A 19,589-nucleotide genomic window follows, 5' to 3' on the forward strand; every position below is an offset into this window, starting at 1 on the left:
ATGTGTTATTTGAAGCTCTTGTTTCTTTATTGATTTTTCTGCTTGGATGATCTGTTACTGAGAGTGGCACGTTAAGATTCCTCACAATTAGTGTATTCATATCAATATAACTCTTTTTTAAAAAAATTTTATTTACTTATTTGACAGACAGAGATTACAAGTAGGCAGAGAGGCAGGCAGAGAGAGAGAGAGGAGGAAGCAGGCTCCCCGCTGAGCAGAGAGCCCAATGCAGGGCTTGATCCCAAGATCCTGGGATCGTGACCTGAGCCGAAGGCAGAGGCTTAACCAACTGAGCCACTCAGGCACCCCATCAATATAACTCTTTATTTTGGTTAACAGTTAGCTCTACATAGTTGGTTGCTCCCATATTGGGGGCATAAATATTTACAATTGTTAGATCTTCTTGGTGAATAGACCCTTTAAGAATGATGTAGTGTCCTTCTGTATCTTTGACTACAGCCTTTGGCTTAAAATCTAGTTTATCTGATATGAGAATCACTACCCCAGCTTTCTTTTGAGACCCGTTGGCATGAAAGATGGATCTCCATCCTTCACTTTCAGTCTGGATGTATCTTTAGGTTCAAAATGTGTCTCTAGACAGCACATGTCACTTTTTGTTTGTCACTAGATAAAACACTTGTTGTTTTATCCAGTCTGCAACGCTGTGCCGTTTTATGAGAGCATTTAGGCCATTCATGTTGAGAGTGATTATTCAAAGATTTTATTGACATCATGTTGCCTGTGAAGTCCTTGGTTCTATAGATTGTCTCTGTGAATTTCTATTCTATGTCACTCTTCAGTTCTTTCTTCTTTTATAGAACCCCCCTCAATATTTCTTGTAGTGCCGGCTCAGTGGTCACATACTCTTTTAAACCTTGCCAGTTCTGGAAGCTCTTTATCTCTCCATCCATATTGAATGTCAGCCTTGCTGGATAAAGTATTCTTGGCTGCATGTTCTTCTCATTTAGTGTCCTGATTATGTCTTGCCAGCCCTTTCTAGCTTGCCAGGTTTCTGTGGACAGGTCTGGCATTATTGTGATGGACCTTCCTCTGTACATAAGGAATCTCTTCCCCCTAGGTGCCCTTAGGATCTCTTGTCTAAAATTATGATTTGTGAATTTCCACAATTAAATGTCTGGAGGTCTTTCTAGATTCATTGATCTTGCAGGGTGTCCTTTCTGCCTCTAGGCATGAACACTTGTTTCATTCCCCAGATTGGGGAAATTTTCATCCAGAATTTGTTCAACTATATCTTCTAGTCTTCTCTCTTTCTCCGCCCCCTTGGGGATCCCAGTAATTCTGATGTCGGAACGTTTCATGGCATCATTTATTTCCTTAATTCTGTTTTCACGACTTATAAGCTATATGTTCCAGACCTCCTCCTGATCCTTCTTTTTTATCAGTCTGTCTTCTATATCACTAATTCTATCTTCTGCCTTGGTTACCCTAGCTGTTAGAGTATTTAGATTAGATTGGATCTCATTGATAGCATTTTTAACTTCTGTCAGATTGGCTCTCATTTCCACCCTTAGAGATTCTATGTTGCCACTAATGGTTTTCTCCAACCTAGCCATTGCCTGGGTAATTATTACCTTGAATTCCCTTTCATAAGTCCCTATGGACATACAGTTTATTTCCATATCCAATAATTCTGTGGCAGAGGGCATGGTCTCTGAATTTCTCCTCTGTTGGGTGTTCCTCCTCCTAGTCATTTTCGTGAGATGTGGTTGAGGGGATATATAGCTGAATATATCAACCACGATCCAGCTGAATATATCAACCACGATCCAGGCAAGGTGTATCCAGAATTCCCATTCTCCTCTCCCTGTGCCCGTGGCCAGAACGTTTCCCCCCACTTCCTTTCTTGGAGAACTTCGGTCTTGTTCCAGATCCTATTCTCACTCCCCTGCCTTGGCAGCAAAGGCACACTTTTACCACCCTCCTCTCCAATCTTCAATCATTCTCTCCCTATTTGTTCTAAATTTTCTTTCCCTCTCCCCTGAAACTTCACTGGTCTCCTTTACTTAAAAGAAAAAAAAAAGTTGATAAAACAAATCTTCCTCTCGATTCTACCTCAGCCCGTATCTACTTCTCTTTTCTTCTGTCATCAAATTTCTAGTTTTTCTATTGCTTTATCAGCCATTCATTTTTTGCATTTCCTTATCACCCACTCTATATTCTGAAATTTGATTTTCATCACCTTTACTCTCAAGAACTTCACTCTTCACAGGCATCAATGATTTCCCAATCAGCACATCTGATGGCCTTTGCACCATGGCTCTACACCATTAATCACTCTCTCAAGGTCAACATTTATTAGGTTTAACTGTGTGCCAAACAGGAGGCACTAAACACACAAAAATGAAATAAGTAGAGTTCCTGACTCAAGAAGCTTATATTCCAGCTGGGGATGCAGACGATCAACACTCACAATATGATGTGATATAAAGAGCAGAACTACGTATAAGAGAACTAATAGAAACAGAGGAACTTTATTCAATAAAGAAAGATGTTTCTGGAAAAAAAAAAAAAGATAATGTGTGAACAAAGTTTTAAGCATGAACAGAAATTCACTGAGCACATAAGCTGAGAGAGGGGGGAGAGCTCCTAGACAAGGAAACAGCAGGTATGAAAGAACATATATAGGGAAAAACACTGTGTTCCAGAAAACTAGTAGTTCAATGTCAAAAACCTAACTTGTAAAAGTACTTAGAGCATCACAGGAGATGACATGAGTTAAGTGGGGCCTAATCATGAAAGAAATTTGATTTTTACTGTTTAAGTGACTAGCAGCTGTTGATAGGTTTGAAGCGGGGCATTGCATGGTCAGGTTCATGTTTAGAATAATCACTACAGTGGTAGTAAGGAGGAGGTAATATGGGAGATAGGGATAGGAGTAATGGCTACACACAATACACATAATAAAGAATAAAATTAAGACATTGCCAATAGGGATAAATATATATTCATAATTATAATCAAGATGCGGGAAGGAGAGGAAGGGATATAATTCAAATACAATTTTTTTTTTTTTAATTTTAAAGGAAGACAAAAACTATTCTTTGCAAAAATAAGTAAACGTTAAAAATTACTTATTGCTGTGTTAACCTACCTAACACATTGCTATACTGGATTTTCAAATGCTTCAGAGGAAGAGGGAAAGGACATGAAAAATGGGGAAAAAGTAAAATAAATTATTACCACACCTAAATATTCAAATTTTCTATAAAAATTAACATAATAATCTCTCATTAGCAAAAATAGTAAAAAGTAAACTGATCGTGATTACTTATAGTTAGTATTAGTAAATAACTCAGATACTTTTGTAGGAGTCATTCAAAGCTGTTAATGACATTTGGGTGTTCTATTGATTGTGTCTCCCTACACAAGTACAATCTAAAAAGCCTCAAAATTAGACCTCACTCCTGTCCTAGGAGAGGATCACAAAAGAGAGTAAGTCAAAAGACATAAGCTCTTATTTTTTATTTATTTTTTTTTAGTATATGTGCTGCCAAAGCAAGCACATAAGCTCTCATTTTTGAAGAAGAAGATGAAAAAATCAGGAGCTGGTTTTGCCTACTGTTAAAGGTATGGAAGTCAAGTGGCTAGAAGAGAACTAAAAAGGACTCTGGGCCAGATTCACATATTATTTGAAAGAAACTTATGATACCTTATCCCATTTTTCTTATCAGTACAATAAGAAAGGATGGGAACTTCCAGAGCTCATCCATGGTCCAGGAAGAGCCATTCTTGGCTACATCATCCCAAGGAACATAATAAGCCAAGGACTATGAGAAAATAATTTGCACTGGGATTAGGGGAAGAGAAAGGGGTGGGTACTTAATGATTCTTCGTCTTTTGGTTATAATTTCCCTATTTGGTTCATGCTTGTCTTTTTCTTTTTTAAGTGACTGGAAAAAAGAGGCTTGATTCAATAAAATTATGCAAGTGGACTAAGGAAGGATTGTCATCCAAGGAAGGATTGAAATCATCTGGAAGTCATTCTGCACATACCGGTACCACCACCCAAGAAAAACAGCTAATAGTACAAGGTTCAAGGACCACATAAACTTACCTCTAAATGTTCCAATTTATTTGTTCTTTGAACCAGCATATTATCTTTTTGCAAGATATCCCTGTACTTTGCAGTCAACTCATTGTATTGTTTATTGGCCAATTCTAGTTCAGACAAAGAAACACTATTATCTATAACTTTTTGGAGAGCTGCGATCTTGAAAATGGCCATCTCCTGTGTAAATAAGGATACACTGAGTTAAGTTAGTGTATTTTTTTCTGGTGAAGCATAAGACAATACATCTAAAAGCAGCACACATTTTAGAATCATTTTTTTTTTAAAAAGATTTCTCATGTATTAAAAATTTAAAATAGTTATTTTGTTTCCTATAAGAAATAATATTATTTAGAGAGTTTAAATAATAAAAATAAAGGGAATTCCTTCATAACTATCGCAATAAAACAAAATTCAATTGATTTCAGAAAAGCACCATACAAAAGAGCAAGAAAATATATCACTCAGAGTATATCCCTGGATGGCTTTTCTAAATTTTGTAAGATTAAAAAAAATTTGCCTTTAGTTAGCTGAGTGGTAAAATTAGCATCACCACATTATGATAGCTATTTCTCCTTATTACAGTTACACAAAGTAGCTTTGTAATAAGAGAAAATCTTTTGTTCACATGAAGCAAACAATACTTGATGAGAAAAAAATTTCTCTCAATCATAGCTATCTCTAATAAATAATATGAAAGACTTTCAGTTACTTGTTTCATGTTCTACTCAGCTATACAACTATAAAAAGTCACAATACCAAGACACTATTAATACTAAGAAGAAGTAATCTGAACTTTTATCTCTCTCTAAAGTAAGTTGATGAAGTAGTGTAAGGAATAACCAAATTTATAAAGTGAGGAAGATAAAGAATTTACTGTTAAAATTTCTTCTGAAGTACAGTAATGAGCGAAAAATATTCATTAATTGCGCTTCACATCTCATTTTGACAGCTTTTCTTTTCCATCTACATAAGTACACATTATTCTACCATACCCTTGGAGTTTGGTTTCACAATTTCTTTGGATGGGGAGGAGTTTCCGATTTCCAATTCCCTAAAAATACCCAATTTTGGCTTTCCAGTTGTCATGCACCAGGCCCCAAATACAGGTTGAACAATCAGGTTAAGGAGAAGAGCATTCTAGTTCTTTTTTCCTTTCTACCCCATGCACTAGCTATATGTGCAATACTCCAAGAAAAACACAAAAATAAAAACAAGAACATTTCTTAAGACTCAAAGTTTCCTTATTACATGTCCAAATAAAAATAGCTTTCATTATTCAGTAAGTTCCTTTCTACATCAGGGGTCAGCTTTAAGATCACATTGACAATGTTTGCTAGCATGACAATTTCACCTATTACTATTTTTAAAAGTGAATAGTAAGGAACTCAATTTCATTTTAATTCTACTTTGAATTCTTTTGTGTTTACATGATCCTATGTAAATTTGGACATGTAAACTCAAAATGTACATGCTTAAAATAGGCTATCTAAGACAAGATTTATTACATCTTTTTTTTAAAAAAGATTTTATTTATTTATTTGATACACAGAGATCACAAGTAGGCAGAGAGGCAGGCAGAGAGAGAGGAGGAAGCAGGCTCCCTGCTGAACAGAGAGCCTGATGTGGGGCTTGATCTCAGGACTCTGAGATCATGACCTGAGCCGAAGGCAGGGGCTTTAACCCACTGAGCCACCCAGGTGCCCTATGCATTACATCTTTTAAGACATAACGCACCTTGTCTTAAAATAGGCTATCTAAGACAAGATGTAACACAGGTGTAAAAGAGTATACAGAGTATGCAATCATTAAAAGGATAATCAGTTATATAGAGCAGGGAGGGCAGAATGGAGTCAAAAGTATAGAGACAGAAGTAAGATTTCTCTGACTATATGTTTGAAACATGCAAATGTTTTATATATTCAAATCAAATTAAAAAAAGAAAACAAAAGTACCCTCCGAGTTTGAAGACAAATGCAAAACAAATGAGCCTAACTTATATAGCAAATTTATAGCATAACCACACAAAGAAAATTATTTCAAGTTACTGTAGAATAGATTACCTTGACTATACATCCTATTGAAAGATATTCTAAAGAAAATAAGAACTATAAAGAAATTCTAAACTAAATTTGGTAACACTGCTGCTGCTGTTGTTAATACCGATGCAAGATTATCTTCAAATTAATGTGTGAATACTATAGGATAGAGCAATTATTTTAATGTTAATAACCGATTTCCACATAAGAAAAAGGAAATATGAGTACTAAATCAAAGTTAATAACAGCTCCATACCATTTCGTAACCCTACTATATTAAATCTGAATTGGAGATAACAATATGAACTTATGGTTTAAATATACACATGTTTTCCCAATTTGTCCACTGAAGGGGACCAGTAGCAATGAAACTTCAAGAACAGTAACATCTAGTGACCAGTTTTTGGTATCTAAATGCCTTTCCCACTAAAAAGAACCAGGGTTCTTTAGCACAATGGTTTATTTCAAATCTGGATAAAAGCACATAAGGTAAATCCTGAACATCTTGTGCCAGAAAACAAACCAACATTTGAAGCTTGGCTCAAAGACTACTGGATTCTCATCAAAAGGAAATGAGAGCTGGCTTTACTAAGAATTCCCACTGGCCACACTTAAGACTAACAAACAACAACTAAGTGTGTGAGTCTGTAATGATACTGAAGGAACAGAAAGCTGGGGAAGTCAGGCAAACAGGTAGAAGCAGAGTACACCAACTCTGATTTCTGAAGACTAGTCATTCAAAAGAAAGAATGAAGCTTTTATCTTGTCTTTCTAGTAGGACTATACTTTAAGATAACTGAATATGCTGGACTAATGAGGAAAAGCTCTTTATTTTACAAAAGACTATTGGATAATACATGTAGAAAACAATATAACTAGAAAGTAATTTTTGCAACTCCTAATGAAATAACTGAGTCAGATAACAACAATCATCAGTGGATCCTAAAGCCTGGCAAACAACTGGTTATTTGCATGGTACCAAAATATCACCAGTTAACTAAGTCACTTATTAATAGAAATATATGGCTATTTGCCCCTTAAGACAATAATCATGCATGAAACATGGGACTACCAGACATTCCATCTCTTGAAGTGATGCAACATAGGGTATTAAAGTACAATGGATTATGGATGGAGTATTCTTTTTATTTTTTTTAATGTTTTAATTTTTTTATTAATATATAATGTATTATTAGCCCCAGGGGTACAGGTCTGTGAATCGCCAGGTTTACACTTCACAGCACTCCCCATAGCACATACCTTCCCCAATGTCCATAACACAACCACCCTCTCCCTACCCCCCCCCCCCCCCCCCGGCAACCCTCAGTTTGTTTTGTGAGATTAAGAGTCTCTTATGGTTTGTCTCCCTCCTGATCTCATCTTGTTTCATTCATTCCTTTCCTACCCCCTAAGCCCCCCACATTGCCTCTCAACTTTGGATGGAGTATTCTTATCAATAATGTTTAATCTGACATATCCAAGGCTTCAAAGCTTTTAGTAAATACAATGAATAGAAGAATAAGCAAAATTACAAAAAAAAAAAAAAAAAGGTAAATTTTCAACATTTTCACAGAGGAAAACAAAACCCAGGAGATTCTATGAATATTAAAGACTTACTGACATATAGCATATAAATATAATGCAGGGTCCTTGACTGGATCCTGGAACAACTGAGGAAATGTGAATATGGCCTGGACATTAGATAATGTAAGGCAATTATTGTCCCTTTTGTTAGATGTGATAAAGTTAGTGTTATATAAACAAAAAAAGGCTTTGTTTTTTAGAAATGCACACTAAAATACTAAGGGAAGAAATGTCTGCAATTTATTCCTACAAGGAACAGATGAAGCAATAATGCAGAATGTTAATAAATGTTAAGTATTAATCCAGGAGATGGCTGTTCATTATATTATCCTCTCTTCCTCATATTTCAAAGTTTTTATAGAGCAAAAAAAAAAAAAAAAAAATCAGATGTACCTTAAATCGTTGCAAACGTCCAATTTTTTCACCAACTTCAGCTTCCATTGCTATCAATTCATTCTTCTGTTTCCCATTTTCTTTCCTAAGCTGTCGCTCCATTTCTACTAAAGTAGTATACTGTCTTATGAGTGACTTTTCATTCACTTGCAGGACTGTGATTTTTCTACTATTTTCTGAAATTGTTTTTTTCATTTCATCTGAATCCATCTGAAGAGCACTGAGCAAATTCTGCACAAAGACACATTTATATTACTTGTTGAATGTAGCTATCTTAGTTGGTACAATATTGTACACTGATTTTAAAAGAGTTTTACTTACATTATATTCTTTTACTTTTATAGCATCTTGTTGGATTTGATCCTCTAGTTTTTTCTTTTCCTCTTTTACTGTTTCAGATTCTATTTTCCAGGCCTCCTTTTCACTTCCAAAAAAATAAAAATGACAATATAATAAAACCTAATAAAATACTTAACTACAGGAAAATAAGAGGCATCACAGCTCCTGGTATCTGGTAAGAGAGTATCTCAAAATTCCATTTGACAAGGATTTAGCCTGGAAGTTCTATTTTTATTAAATAAATGCAGTATAAAGAAATTATTTTATCTATCAAGTTACTTTCATTATTCCATGAGTCACAACTCTACAACTGTTACAGTAGAACAAATGAAGCTGAATCTTACAACATTTTATTAAAAACAGAAAACAAATAGGAAAATAATCAACACTCCAAACTAATTCTGGAAATCAGTTCTCAATATTCTGACCCTACTCTTAAAACTTGAGGGTTAACCAGTTGCAAAATACTTAGAATATAAACAACAGTAGTAATCATTTGATTTAAATGAAGGTGTGTAAGACACTGTTCCTTACCTGAGAGACATTCTACAGTCACCTACAATCTGGCTGGCATAAACAAATTATAATGGCACCACTCTCTTTGCCACTGAATGGTTGAGACTTGAACATATGACTTGGATAGCTCATTAGCCCAATTCTGGCTAATGTGACCTGAGTCAAAGTCTGCTATGTTAGAAGGTTCTGGAGAAAAATTTTTAAACTAAAAATAGAAAGTTGTGTGGAAAAAAAAAATATGTCTCTTCTACAGTGGGCATGGTTTCCTCTTCCTTGAACTCCTGCATCTATTTTATAAACTGTAACAAAAAATAATGACAACCCTTAAACGTGGCCTACCCTATAATTAGCTTTGGGTTTCTTGTTAGATCACATAATAATTACACTTCGTATTTAAATCACCGTTAATCTGGTATTCTAACGACTTGTAAGAAAATTATTTGGTTGATATAGATGAAATAGCAGAGATAAGGAGAAAATATTAGTTACCAATGAAAATATATCAATAATGATGACAGTAATGATGAAGAATGATGCTAGCTGCTGACATTTACAAAATGTTCATGTGCCAGGACATTTGCAAAATATTCATATATTACAAAAGTTTTGCTAACACTTATACCTTAGATATTCTTTATATAATAAGCTTTGCTGATGACGAATTACTGCAAATTTTCTGTTATAGTCTTCAAGAGAATCTTCTAAGATCTTTAATTTATTTTCTTTACATTCTAGTTCCTAAAAATTGGTTGAGAAATAAGAATGCAAAAAGAATCAGAATATATTTTAAATTGGAAAGTATAAATTCATACTTTGACAAGGTTATAGAAAAATATATAAAAGAGAATATAGTTATCCACTTCATTAGCAGCACAGGTAATTTCTATAATATACGGAACATCTTAGTTTAAGGCATATTAAAGGAGGCAATATGTATAAAGAGAAGTACTATAAAACTGGTAAAATTATTTGTATCATATTTGATAATTTCAGTACCCACATAAATGATCAGATCCAGTGGTTATGAACTTCCTCTAGTCACTCAGCCTCACATACTTTTTGTGAACATACCCGTTCATGCCTCCATTCAAACAACTCTTTGCAATTACTTCATTTTATAGACAAAGAAAGGGACTTAGAAAGATTAACTCAACTTTAAAAAGCTCATAAAACTACACTTGGTAACCACTGCTGAGCACATATGGCAATCCTGGTGTCAGGTGCCTTATACACATGCAAATCCAACACTTAAAAAGTTAGTCTTGCATGGCTCCAAAGGCCTTGGCTACATCTATCACTCTTAGGGGATTGGGAGTCCAAGTACATGTTTTGTTTTGGTTTTTTTTTTAGTACATGTTTTGCTATGAACAGGTTTTCAGATCCCCAATTGGTGCTCTCTAATCTGCCAAAATGCCTTTCATTTTTTTTTTATATAAAGATGAAAAAAAGCAATGTTTTTCAAATATACAAGTACAAAAACATTTTTCAAATACAAAAACAAGTAGTATTTAGTAATCATCACTCAGGTATATTCACAAAGGGATCATCTAGGAGATGGAAACAGTAGTGCTAATAATCAAAAACATATTTTCATTCATTCCAAACACATTTTCGTAATTATATTTCAAATGAACATGATGTTACGGGCATTCACACTTCAAATGAAATAATGAAAAGTATCTCTCATTAGGCCATTCATAATGACCACAATATAGGCAGCAAAACCGACAAACCCAGGGCAAGCACTACCCTTTCTAATTTACTCATGAATTAACCAACACAAGTTTAAAGGGAAGAAATACATTAAAGACAATTTGATTTAAAAACTTTCTCTTGTAGTTAAAATAAAAAAGGAACAATTTAATCATTTCACTAAAAATTGTATCAGACTTTATTCACTTGAATTGCTTTTCCAACCAGCACTAAATAAAAGGGCTCCTCTATTTATACATTACCACCTTAGCTACATGTCATTCTACCTGTTAATCATATATTTCATGACACGTATGTGCACAAAATATGTCAGCATGCTTCTTATACAGATGAATGGAACAAACTGCTTTCATTCATAATATTCCATTTAATATCAAAATCCAATAAAAATATATCTCAATGATAATATTCTAAGAACACTCAAATGAATATATGAAGAAACATACTATCAATAGCTTTTGTTATTGAGATGCAAAATTTTTACTACCTGTAAGATATGTATTAAATATTCATTTTGAGAATTAATAATATTGGCACTAGATGGTGCTATCCCATCAGGTAAGTCCACTCCTTTAAAAACAACATTTGATCCTTCTGATTGCCGTAAAAGAATGATCTCTTTTTCAAGATGATCTACCTGGAATCAAACAGTTCATAAATGAGAGTCACATCTCTCAAAACCAAAGCCAAATTTAAGAGCCGGTAACTTTTTCTTCCTACTGAGTATTTTCAAAAAGTAAATGTATGAATGCCCTACCAGACATCAGTTAAACCATACTTTAAATTTTATTTAGAAACACCTATGTATAGACTTAGAATTTTTGTATCTTTTATATTATAAAAGGTACTTATTTCCCACTTATTTAGGAAAAATCCAAAAAGGAGTTTTCTTAATGTTGAATTAATTCAAGAAGCATTTTCTCAGTCTTTTAAAAGAAAATTAAAAGTTTCATATTAAGACTATGTTAGTAATGCTTAGCATTTTCTATTATTTATTCATATTCTCACCTTTAAATTTGCTTTTGCCAACTGCTGAGAATAACTGATCGCCTCCTTCCGAGATTCCCTGAGCTCCTGCCTTAATTCTTCATTTCTTCCAGTAAGTTGGTCAACTTGGGCTTTCAAATGCAGATTAGCATCAAAGATTCCTTCTGCGTTCTTTGATTCTATAGCCTAATAAATTTAGATTATATTGAAAAAGTGTGAAGCAAAATACTAAAATCATAATAAGAAAAAAAACTACCTTTTAAATAAAATTCACATTTAGGCATTTTACTCTTCACTGACAGGCATAATTACAAAATATGCCAAAACCATTTCTTATTTGCGAATCTAAATTCATAAAACTCTGGATTAACTTACATCAGTATTCCAAGCATAGTAATTACCTCGCTATAACATTTAACATTTAGCTAATTTTAGTAGACTGCTGGACTAGAAAAACAACTGGAAGGCAGTAAGAGGATTAGGGTTCAAATCTTAACCAATCTCTTACTAGCTCAGCAAGTGACTTAAATTCTTTAAACCTTAGTTTCCTTATCTCTAAAGAAGAGGAAATGATGTCACATCTGCCCACTTTAGAAAGTTTTTATGTAGTCAAAATGAGATAATTTATATGCAGATACTTTGAAACTATGCAGCACCCTTATTTAAAGCATGATCAGAGGACTGAAATAGTTACTACATTTAATTAAGTGAATTCTTCATTGCTTCCTCTCCACACAGTTGAAGCATATATGACAAAAAGGCAAAGTATGGTAACAAAGTATTATCCAAAACGGCTGGATAAGCAAAAATAGTATGTCAAATATTAAAATATTACCAAAAATGCTTCATTCATCCTAATTCGCCAACAATGGCATACATAACTATACATACACCCCAGTACACATCGACAGAGTACATACATATAAATATATTTGCATTTTAAAGAAATTATATATAACAAAACTGCTAACTGCAAAGTAAAGAAAGCTTCAGAAAACAAGGCAAAGACAAAGAAGGTTAGTGATCCAGTCAACTTGAGGCAGAAGTTTTATGGAAGTAAGCTTTAACCCTCAAGAGACTGAGGCAGGGATCATATGGAATAAGAAATTATACTAATTCAAAGGGGATACCAGGAAGACAGAAGTAAGTAGAAGGAGGTACTGTGACAGACATCAAGGTAGCCTTGTCAGCTGTCTTGCTGAGAACAAGCACCATGTTGTCTATGTGCCCTTTTCTTAAAATGAGATTAAAGGGTGATTAGAGGTACTGAAAAATAACCTGTGGCAACAGAAAGTGAAATGAAGTACATAATCAAGAAATATCTCAACTAAAGTGTCACTGATTCTGAAGATTTCTTACAGCAGGAATTGTTAGGTCATTTGTGAGTTACAGACAGGGCATATCAATCAGAAAAGAATGACAACCGAGGATAGAAGCAGGTGAAATCTCTAGAAACAGTGGTCCTGGCAAGACCAGAAACTCAACTGAAACAGAAGAAGTTAGAATTTCCTGCTCTATCTGTTCTGTTTGTATTTGGTCACTATGTGAGTTTCCCTTGGAAAATAGTTTGAGTTAGATACACTATCAATAGTGAGTAGCATCATAGATGAAAGATGTTCACAGAAAAAGCATAAAGAATCATTTTAGACACACAAAACAGCAGAGGCAAACAAAGTCACCAACAGGAGAAGGAACATAAAAATGAGTAACATATAAAGAGAATTAAATGGTTCTTATAAATTTTGTCAAAATGATCTTCCTGCCTAAGAAGTTTTGAACATACCAGTATCACTCTTCCTCTCTGCTACAATACAGTGCTGCTTAGAACAAGTGTTCAACTACTGACTAATTCACCATAAAAAAAGCAATTCAACAAATAACATTTTCTTAGGAAGCACAAATTTGGGAAGCAATAATATATGCTAAGTATATTCAGATTATGTAAACAATTTATTTAAATATTAATAATTTAAAATGTATATATTATTCAAGTTTATGTAATACTCAATACTGTAAAATGCTCATATCTCTATACAGTAGATATAAATAGACTATTATTTGGTGGCTAATATTTTTCCTGTACCAATGCTTAAGCATTCCTTAAGGAATGCTTAAGGAATTTACAATATTCCTACTACATCCTGTTACACTTCTGGGTTTCTGGCATAAGGTCCTACCAGACTACCTTCCCACACTTAACAAGGTTCTAGAAAATAAACAAAAGAAAGTAGATTTTGGAGAGGACTTAAAACTTGGAAGACAGAACCACTGACAAGTGCATTTTGCATGTTGGGGGAGGGTGGTGCTATAGGGAAGGGACAATCTACCATTGCAGTGACCTGTCATCTTTCTGGCCAAGAAAACCAGAGACAAAGCCCAAAGTCTGGAAAGACAGGAATTCCAGAAAGAAAATAACCAGCAAAAAGGAACTCCAAATTCTGTTAAAAACTCTGCCAGGCTGACCTTTTAAATGGAAGAATTGAGACGTTAGAGTAAAGTATCAGTGATCTTAAAAAAGATAAATAGCAATTATCCAATCAGGAGGAGGAAATATAAAAAAGATAGGGGGAAAAATGAAAAAAGCCTCAAAAACCTGTGGACACTATCAAAAGATCTAATATGTGTCACTGAAGTCCCAGAGACAATGGGACAAAAGAAATAACTGAAGAACTAAAAAGGAGGAAACTTTTCAACTGTAGTGATTAGCACAAGTAAACAGACTGAAGAAACTCAGCAAACCCCAAACAACATACACACATACAAATATATGCAGGCACACACATATCTACACACACACCAATGCACACTATAGTGAAGCCGATGAAAACCAAGTAACAAAGGAAGTTCCGAAAGCCTGATAAATCGACATGTAACAAACAGGGGAACAGTGAACAGTAACTCGAATGACTATAAATGTCTCACCAGAAACAATGAAAGCCAGAGAACAGTTGAACAACATCTTTAAAGCAGGAAACAACAAAATAAAACCTATGTGGCAAAAACTTACATTAACTAGTCTTTCAAGACTAGGGATGATTAGAGATGTTTCTCCTCCTTTAACATCAGGATCTTTTTGCATTTCCTTAATAGCTTGCAATATTTCTTTCATACCTTCTTCCAGCTGCTTATTTTCTTCGGCTAATTCTTTTACTAAAATGACATATTTTTCTCATTCAATGAGTACCTTCTTCACAACTTACACTACTCTATACAAATAACATATCACATATAGAAAAAATACCCATTTGGAAATGCCAAAGTAAATAAATGTGCAAAAAAATCACCTATAAATCCAATGTGTGATTAGTTGAATTCAATGATACACCTATTTAAATCATGTGCATATATGTTTCATTGTTGAAAGAAATCATAAACATGCTTTGTCTTCCCTTCATTAAACATCTTTTAAATTCATTTTTTAACTCCAAGTTCATTAAACAAAAAAGAAAAACGGACTCATTGATCACCACAAAAAATTCCCATTATAACTTTGACAATGAATATAGCAAGGTAAACCAAATACATGAATGAGAGACACTGAAGCTTATATATTACGGAGGTAATTAAAGTTAAAACAGACTAGAAAATAAGAATGTTTTAAAGTCCTTCTAGATCCATAATTTTTGGTATAGGATAAATAAGTACAGAAAAATAAGAAACAGTAATAACTTACATTTATTCTGAAATTTGGTTATTATTGTTCTACCTCTTTCTAAATCTCTTTCCTTTTCAATTAGTTCTCTTGAAAGAAATTCATTCTGTATAGAACACAAAGAATAAGATTGATTTTTTTAAACAAAATATCACTATAGTTTTCAAGTTAAAAAATTTTGACTAATTGAGTTATAACACACCAAAGATAAGCTATTACAGTAATAATAACAATAAAACCCAAAAGGTAAAACAGCTAGTGGTCTTGCTCCCACTTTCTCCCTTTACCCACTCCCACAGCAAAAGGCAAAGAAATATAATGAAAGTTTTTGTCTTTAGTACCACAATCATCTTTTAATAGTCTGCCTTCATACTACCTGTTCTGCCTGGGTTCTATGACGTTCAAGCTCTATTTCTGCACTTCTATTCTGTGCTTCCTTGACCAATAAATCCTGTGCTATGACTTCATTCTAAAGGAATAATTAATAAATTAGGCAAGTCAATGATTTCATGTCAAACTCGCTGCATTTTTAAATTTTTAAGAAATGTGTATAAATTTATGTTATGTGCAAGCATAAAAAAGTTCTTATTACAATTATTACTTAGAGAATTTTGTTAGGAAGTCATTAAAAAAAAAAGAGTTAATACAAAAGGTGATCTCAGTAACGGAATCTGGAGGAAAGCTCACCTGAGATCTAAGAAATACTAGTTCTCTCCGTAGCTGTTCTATAAGATTTTCAAGTGGATCTACCTGAGATGATTTTGATTGTGTAGTAATAGGCACATGGTCCGGAAGATTAACATCAAGTTTACTTTTCAAAATCTCTGTCTGCAAAGGCACTTCACTCTTTCTTAGATCTTCTTTCAAACTGGTATCAACATATTTTATCTGGTTATGAACCTGTTCATCTTCTGATGTTGCTACTTGTGATTCATCCATGTCAGCTCTATTATCATGAATTTGTTCACAAAATATTGCAGATTTCTGCCTAAGTGATAACTTCTGGATTAAGTCTGAAGCTGTTGATAAGGCCTGTAAAGATGAACTGCTTTTCTGTGTGAAACTAGTCTTCTCAAGTGCCTGACAGCTTCTTGACACTTTCTTCATAGAGTAGTCAGAAAGAGCGTATAAGTAGTCATCTATTTCTTCATGCCTCTCCCTATTAAAGCTATTGACTAATGATTCTAGATTTCTTAAAGATTGTAGACATGGTGCTTTAAAAATCTCCTTTATTGTAATGGTTTCTGGAGGTGAATTATTATCTTTTACTTGTACAGATGAAGAAGGTTTAGTTAGAGAGACAAAAGGATCCACTTCACTTTCTACACTATGTTGAAATTCAGATAACATTCTTGATAATGATCCTATGGTGACATTCTCCTCTGGTTCATTCTGATATGACTGTGGAAAACCAAATGACGGTCTCCTATGCGGCAGCTCTATTTTATCTGAACTCCTAATCTGTATTTAGAGCAAATAAAATCTCATTAATCAATCTTTGGATCAACGGGTTATTTAAACTTAAAAAAAAAAGTTATTTAACAACTATAAAAAGAAGCAATGTCTAAACTCAGGTAACTGGGGAAGAAATGAAAGCACTAATAGTAACATTTTTCTTCTATTCTCTCTGCCGTAACAACACTGTTTACCTTCGATGGAGCTTCACTCATATTTTTGAGGCTTGCAAAATCGAATTTCCTTTCTCCTATTCTATTTTCTTGAGAAAAGTTTTCGGTTAGGGTCAGGTCCTCAACAGTTAATCCTACATATAAAAAAATTAACAAATTAGAAAGATAAAGTAACTCTCTTATTATTCTAATTCTTAGAAAGTAAAATCAAGGGCTTTTTAAAAAGATTTTATTCATATATTTGTCAAAGAGAGAAAGTGAGTGAGCACAGAAGCAGGGGGAGCAGCAGGCAGAGGGAGAAGCAGGCTCCCTGATGAGCAGGAAACCCAATGCGGGACTCAATCCCAGGACCCTGGGATCATGACCCGAGCTGAAGGCAGACACCCAACCGACTGAGCCACCCAAGCATCCCAGTAAAATCAAGTTTTAACTCAAACAAAAGGTAGAATATTTCCAAAATCCTTGATCCCCATGTAGCCTATACAACCTCCTGATTTAGCTCACTTTTAATATTAATAATATGAGAAACTAATATGACTTTTATCTTCTCTTTAATTCTTTACACATTCTATACTTTAATATAGTAAGTACTGAAGTAGTTTAGAGACATATAAAATAGATAAGAATCATGAATGAGTAAACTGGCTAATACATTAACAATTTAGGAAGTTTTGCCATTCTAGAAATTTTTTGATATATTATAGAGACTGTGATGATTTAAAAAACATCAAAATAAACAAACCAAAAACAGAACAAAGCAACAAACAAAAAGCCCTTCATTATTCAAATACTTGTGGACTTGGGTGAAGTTAAAAAAAATTCCTTCTCTATGGTCTTCTTAGAAAAAGGCACTACAATTGCTATTACAAAACTTAACCAACTGTTCCCTTGACATCAAATAAGATAAACAAAAATGTTAATTTTTATTCAATGAAACATTGCTTTCACTTAATAAAAAATAATGTACAAAGAAAGTTTTCAATGTACTGCTTAAGGAAGATATTAACAGCAACATATACCAATATAGAAATTACTAAATATCATCATTATTGATCATAGCATATTGGGATTGTGTGGGAATTAAAAGACTATACTGTAAAGTTTTCAAAAGTCGATGATTCTGAAGTTTTGTTCAATTATTTCATGGTGTTTTTTTCTGTTTTTGCCTGTTTCAGATTAAGGACAGAAATCAATGATAATTAAATACTCTTCATCAGGCCATTATTTCATTTATTAAACTTGCAGCAGAACCATTATAATATATATAAGATACAAAAAATTTCAGCTCCAGACAATTCATTTTCCAATGATTCTTTCAAGGATTTGGAGTAACTGCATATACCTGAAGCGGCAGCTCTTTTTCCTCTTTCTTGAGCCATCTGGCGAATTTTTTTTTTCAGATCCAGTCGTTCTTCCTCTAGACTTTCAATCTATAAAGTACAAATTATTAGTATTTCTTTTGGTTCAACCAGAAAATAACTAATTGACTATCACACTTGCCTCTTTCAAAAGAATCTGGTTTTCAGCTCTGTACTGCTGCTGTTTTAAGCTTTTACTATTTCTAAATTCAGTTAAATCAATCATTGTCTTCGGTTCGAGGCCTAAAATAAAAAGCAATATAATTAAAAACTTACCAACATTCAAATGAGCTATAAAAATTCACAAAGCAATTGGTTATCATCAACCAAATGGTTACAATTTATTCAGCCAGCATCACTCAAGAATGAGGTACTTTTTGTGCAAGAATTTCCAGATATTTGAACTATAACCTTATAAGTCAACATAATTTTATCACAATTATTAATAGAAACCCTGACAAAATATATCAGGATCTGTCTTCTTCTCCATGTTAGATTGTCACGAAAGTACTAGAATGTATTAATTCAAAATAGAAGTTATGGAATAAAAGACTTGCGCTCAATTCCCACTTTCAATTATTAACGAAGTTGTAGGAATAATACTGCATTTCTTTTTCTTTCTTTCTTTCTTTGGCTTGTTGTCAAGGTGTTAAAAAATCAATCCGTATAAGGTACTTAGTTCAATGCCTGGGACATAGTAGTCATTATTAATATCAGGATCAACTGTATTACCACATGAGTCTGATGCCGCCACTTTTCCTGTCTCTTAACTTACTATAACTAAGTAGATATGAAGATTGTCTTAAGCAAGTATAAGACAAGATCTGGAAGCTTTAAAATACAAAAGGGACATCTGGGTGGCTCAGTCAGTTAATTAAGCACCTGCCTTCAGTTCAAGTCATGATCTCAGGGTCCTGGGATGGAGCCCACACTGGACTCGTGGCTCCGCAGGGAGATTGCTTCTCCCTCTGTCCTTCTCACTGCTGGTGTGCGTGCTCTTTCTCTCTCTCTTTCTCTCAAATAAAATCTTTTAAAATAAAATATACGAAATCTGGTGTTTGTGGGAGCTATCTAATTGGCTCAGTCAGCTTCAGCAACTTCCAGTTTGAAGTCAGCTGTGATCCGGTAGGTAAAGTTGATCAGAAGGCTAACTTGGGGTATTGGCATGATTTCTGCGTCCTACTTAGGTATGTTTTCATAAATAAATCATCTTCATAAAAATTTTATTTTTCCTTCCTATAGATCAGTTTTCACAAATGATCACTTAACTCTAAGAAAGCATTAATTGGTATTTACCAAGTATAACGAAAT

The 19,589-nt window shown here is 33.8% G+C and overlaps 1 protein-coding gene across 10 annotated transcripts in view; it reads right to left on the reverse strand.

Annotated features, from left to right (window-relative positions):
* Positions 1–19,589, reverse strand: part of CEP290 (centrosomal protein 290) — a 95,058-nt gene that overhangs the window by 53,387 nt on the left and 22,082 nt on the right. For 8 of the 10 annotated variants that reach the window (XM_032874176.1, XM_032874178.1, XM_032874175.1 and 5 more), the window contains 11 exons: positions 18,421–18,521; positions 18,263–18,350; positions 16,942–17,054; positions 15,314–15,398; positions 14,648–14,790; positions 11,662–11,826; positions 11,141–11,290; positions 9,563–9,678; positions 8,407–8,509; positions 8,086–8,316; positions 4,076–4,249 (listed from right to left, as the gene is read on the reverse strand). In XM_032874176.1, coding sequence (XP_032730067.1) covers positions 4,076–4,249; positions 8,086–8,316; positions 8,407–8,509; positions 9,563–9,678; positions 11,141–11,290; positions 11,662–11,826; positions 14,648–14,790; positions 15,314–15,398; positions 16,942–17,054; positions 18,263–18,350; positions 18,421–18,521 — 1,469 coding nt within the window. Of the gene's footprint in view, positions 1–4,075; positions 4,250–8,085; positions 8,317–8,406; positions 8,510–9,562; positions 9,679–11,140; positions 11,291–11,661; positions 11,827–14,647; positions 14,791–15,313; positions 15,399–15,668; positions 15,762–15,979; positions 16,671–16,941; positions 17,055–18,262; positions 18,351–18,420; positions 18,522–19,589 lie in introns of those variants that run through there. The other 2 variants (XM_032874183.1, XM_032874184.1) reach the window with 2 other exon arrangements.

Source organism: Lontra canadensis, unplaced genomic scaffold (assembly GCF_010015895.1).
Source record: "Lontra canadensis isolate GAN:19392208 unplaced genomic scaffold, GSC_riverotter_1.0 scaffold52, whole genome shotgun sequence".
Classification (NCBI taxonomy): domain Eukaryota; kingdom Metazoa; phylum Chordata; class Mammalia; order Carnivora; family Mustelidae; genus Lontra; species Lontra canadensis.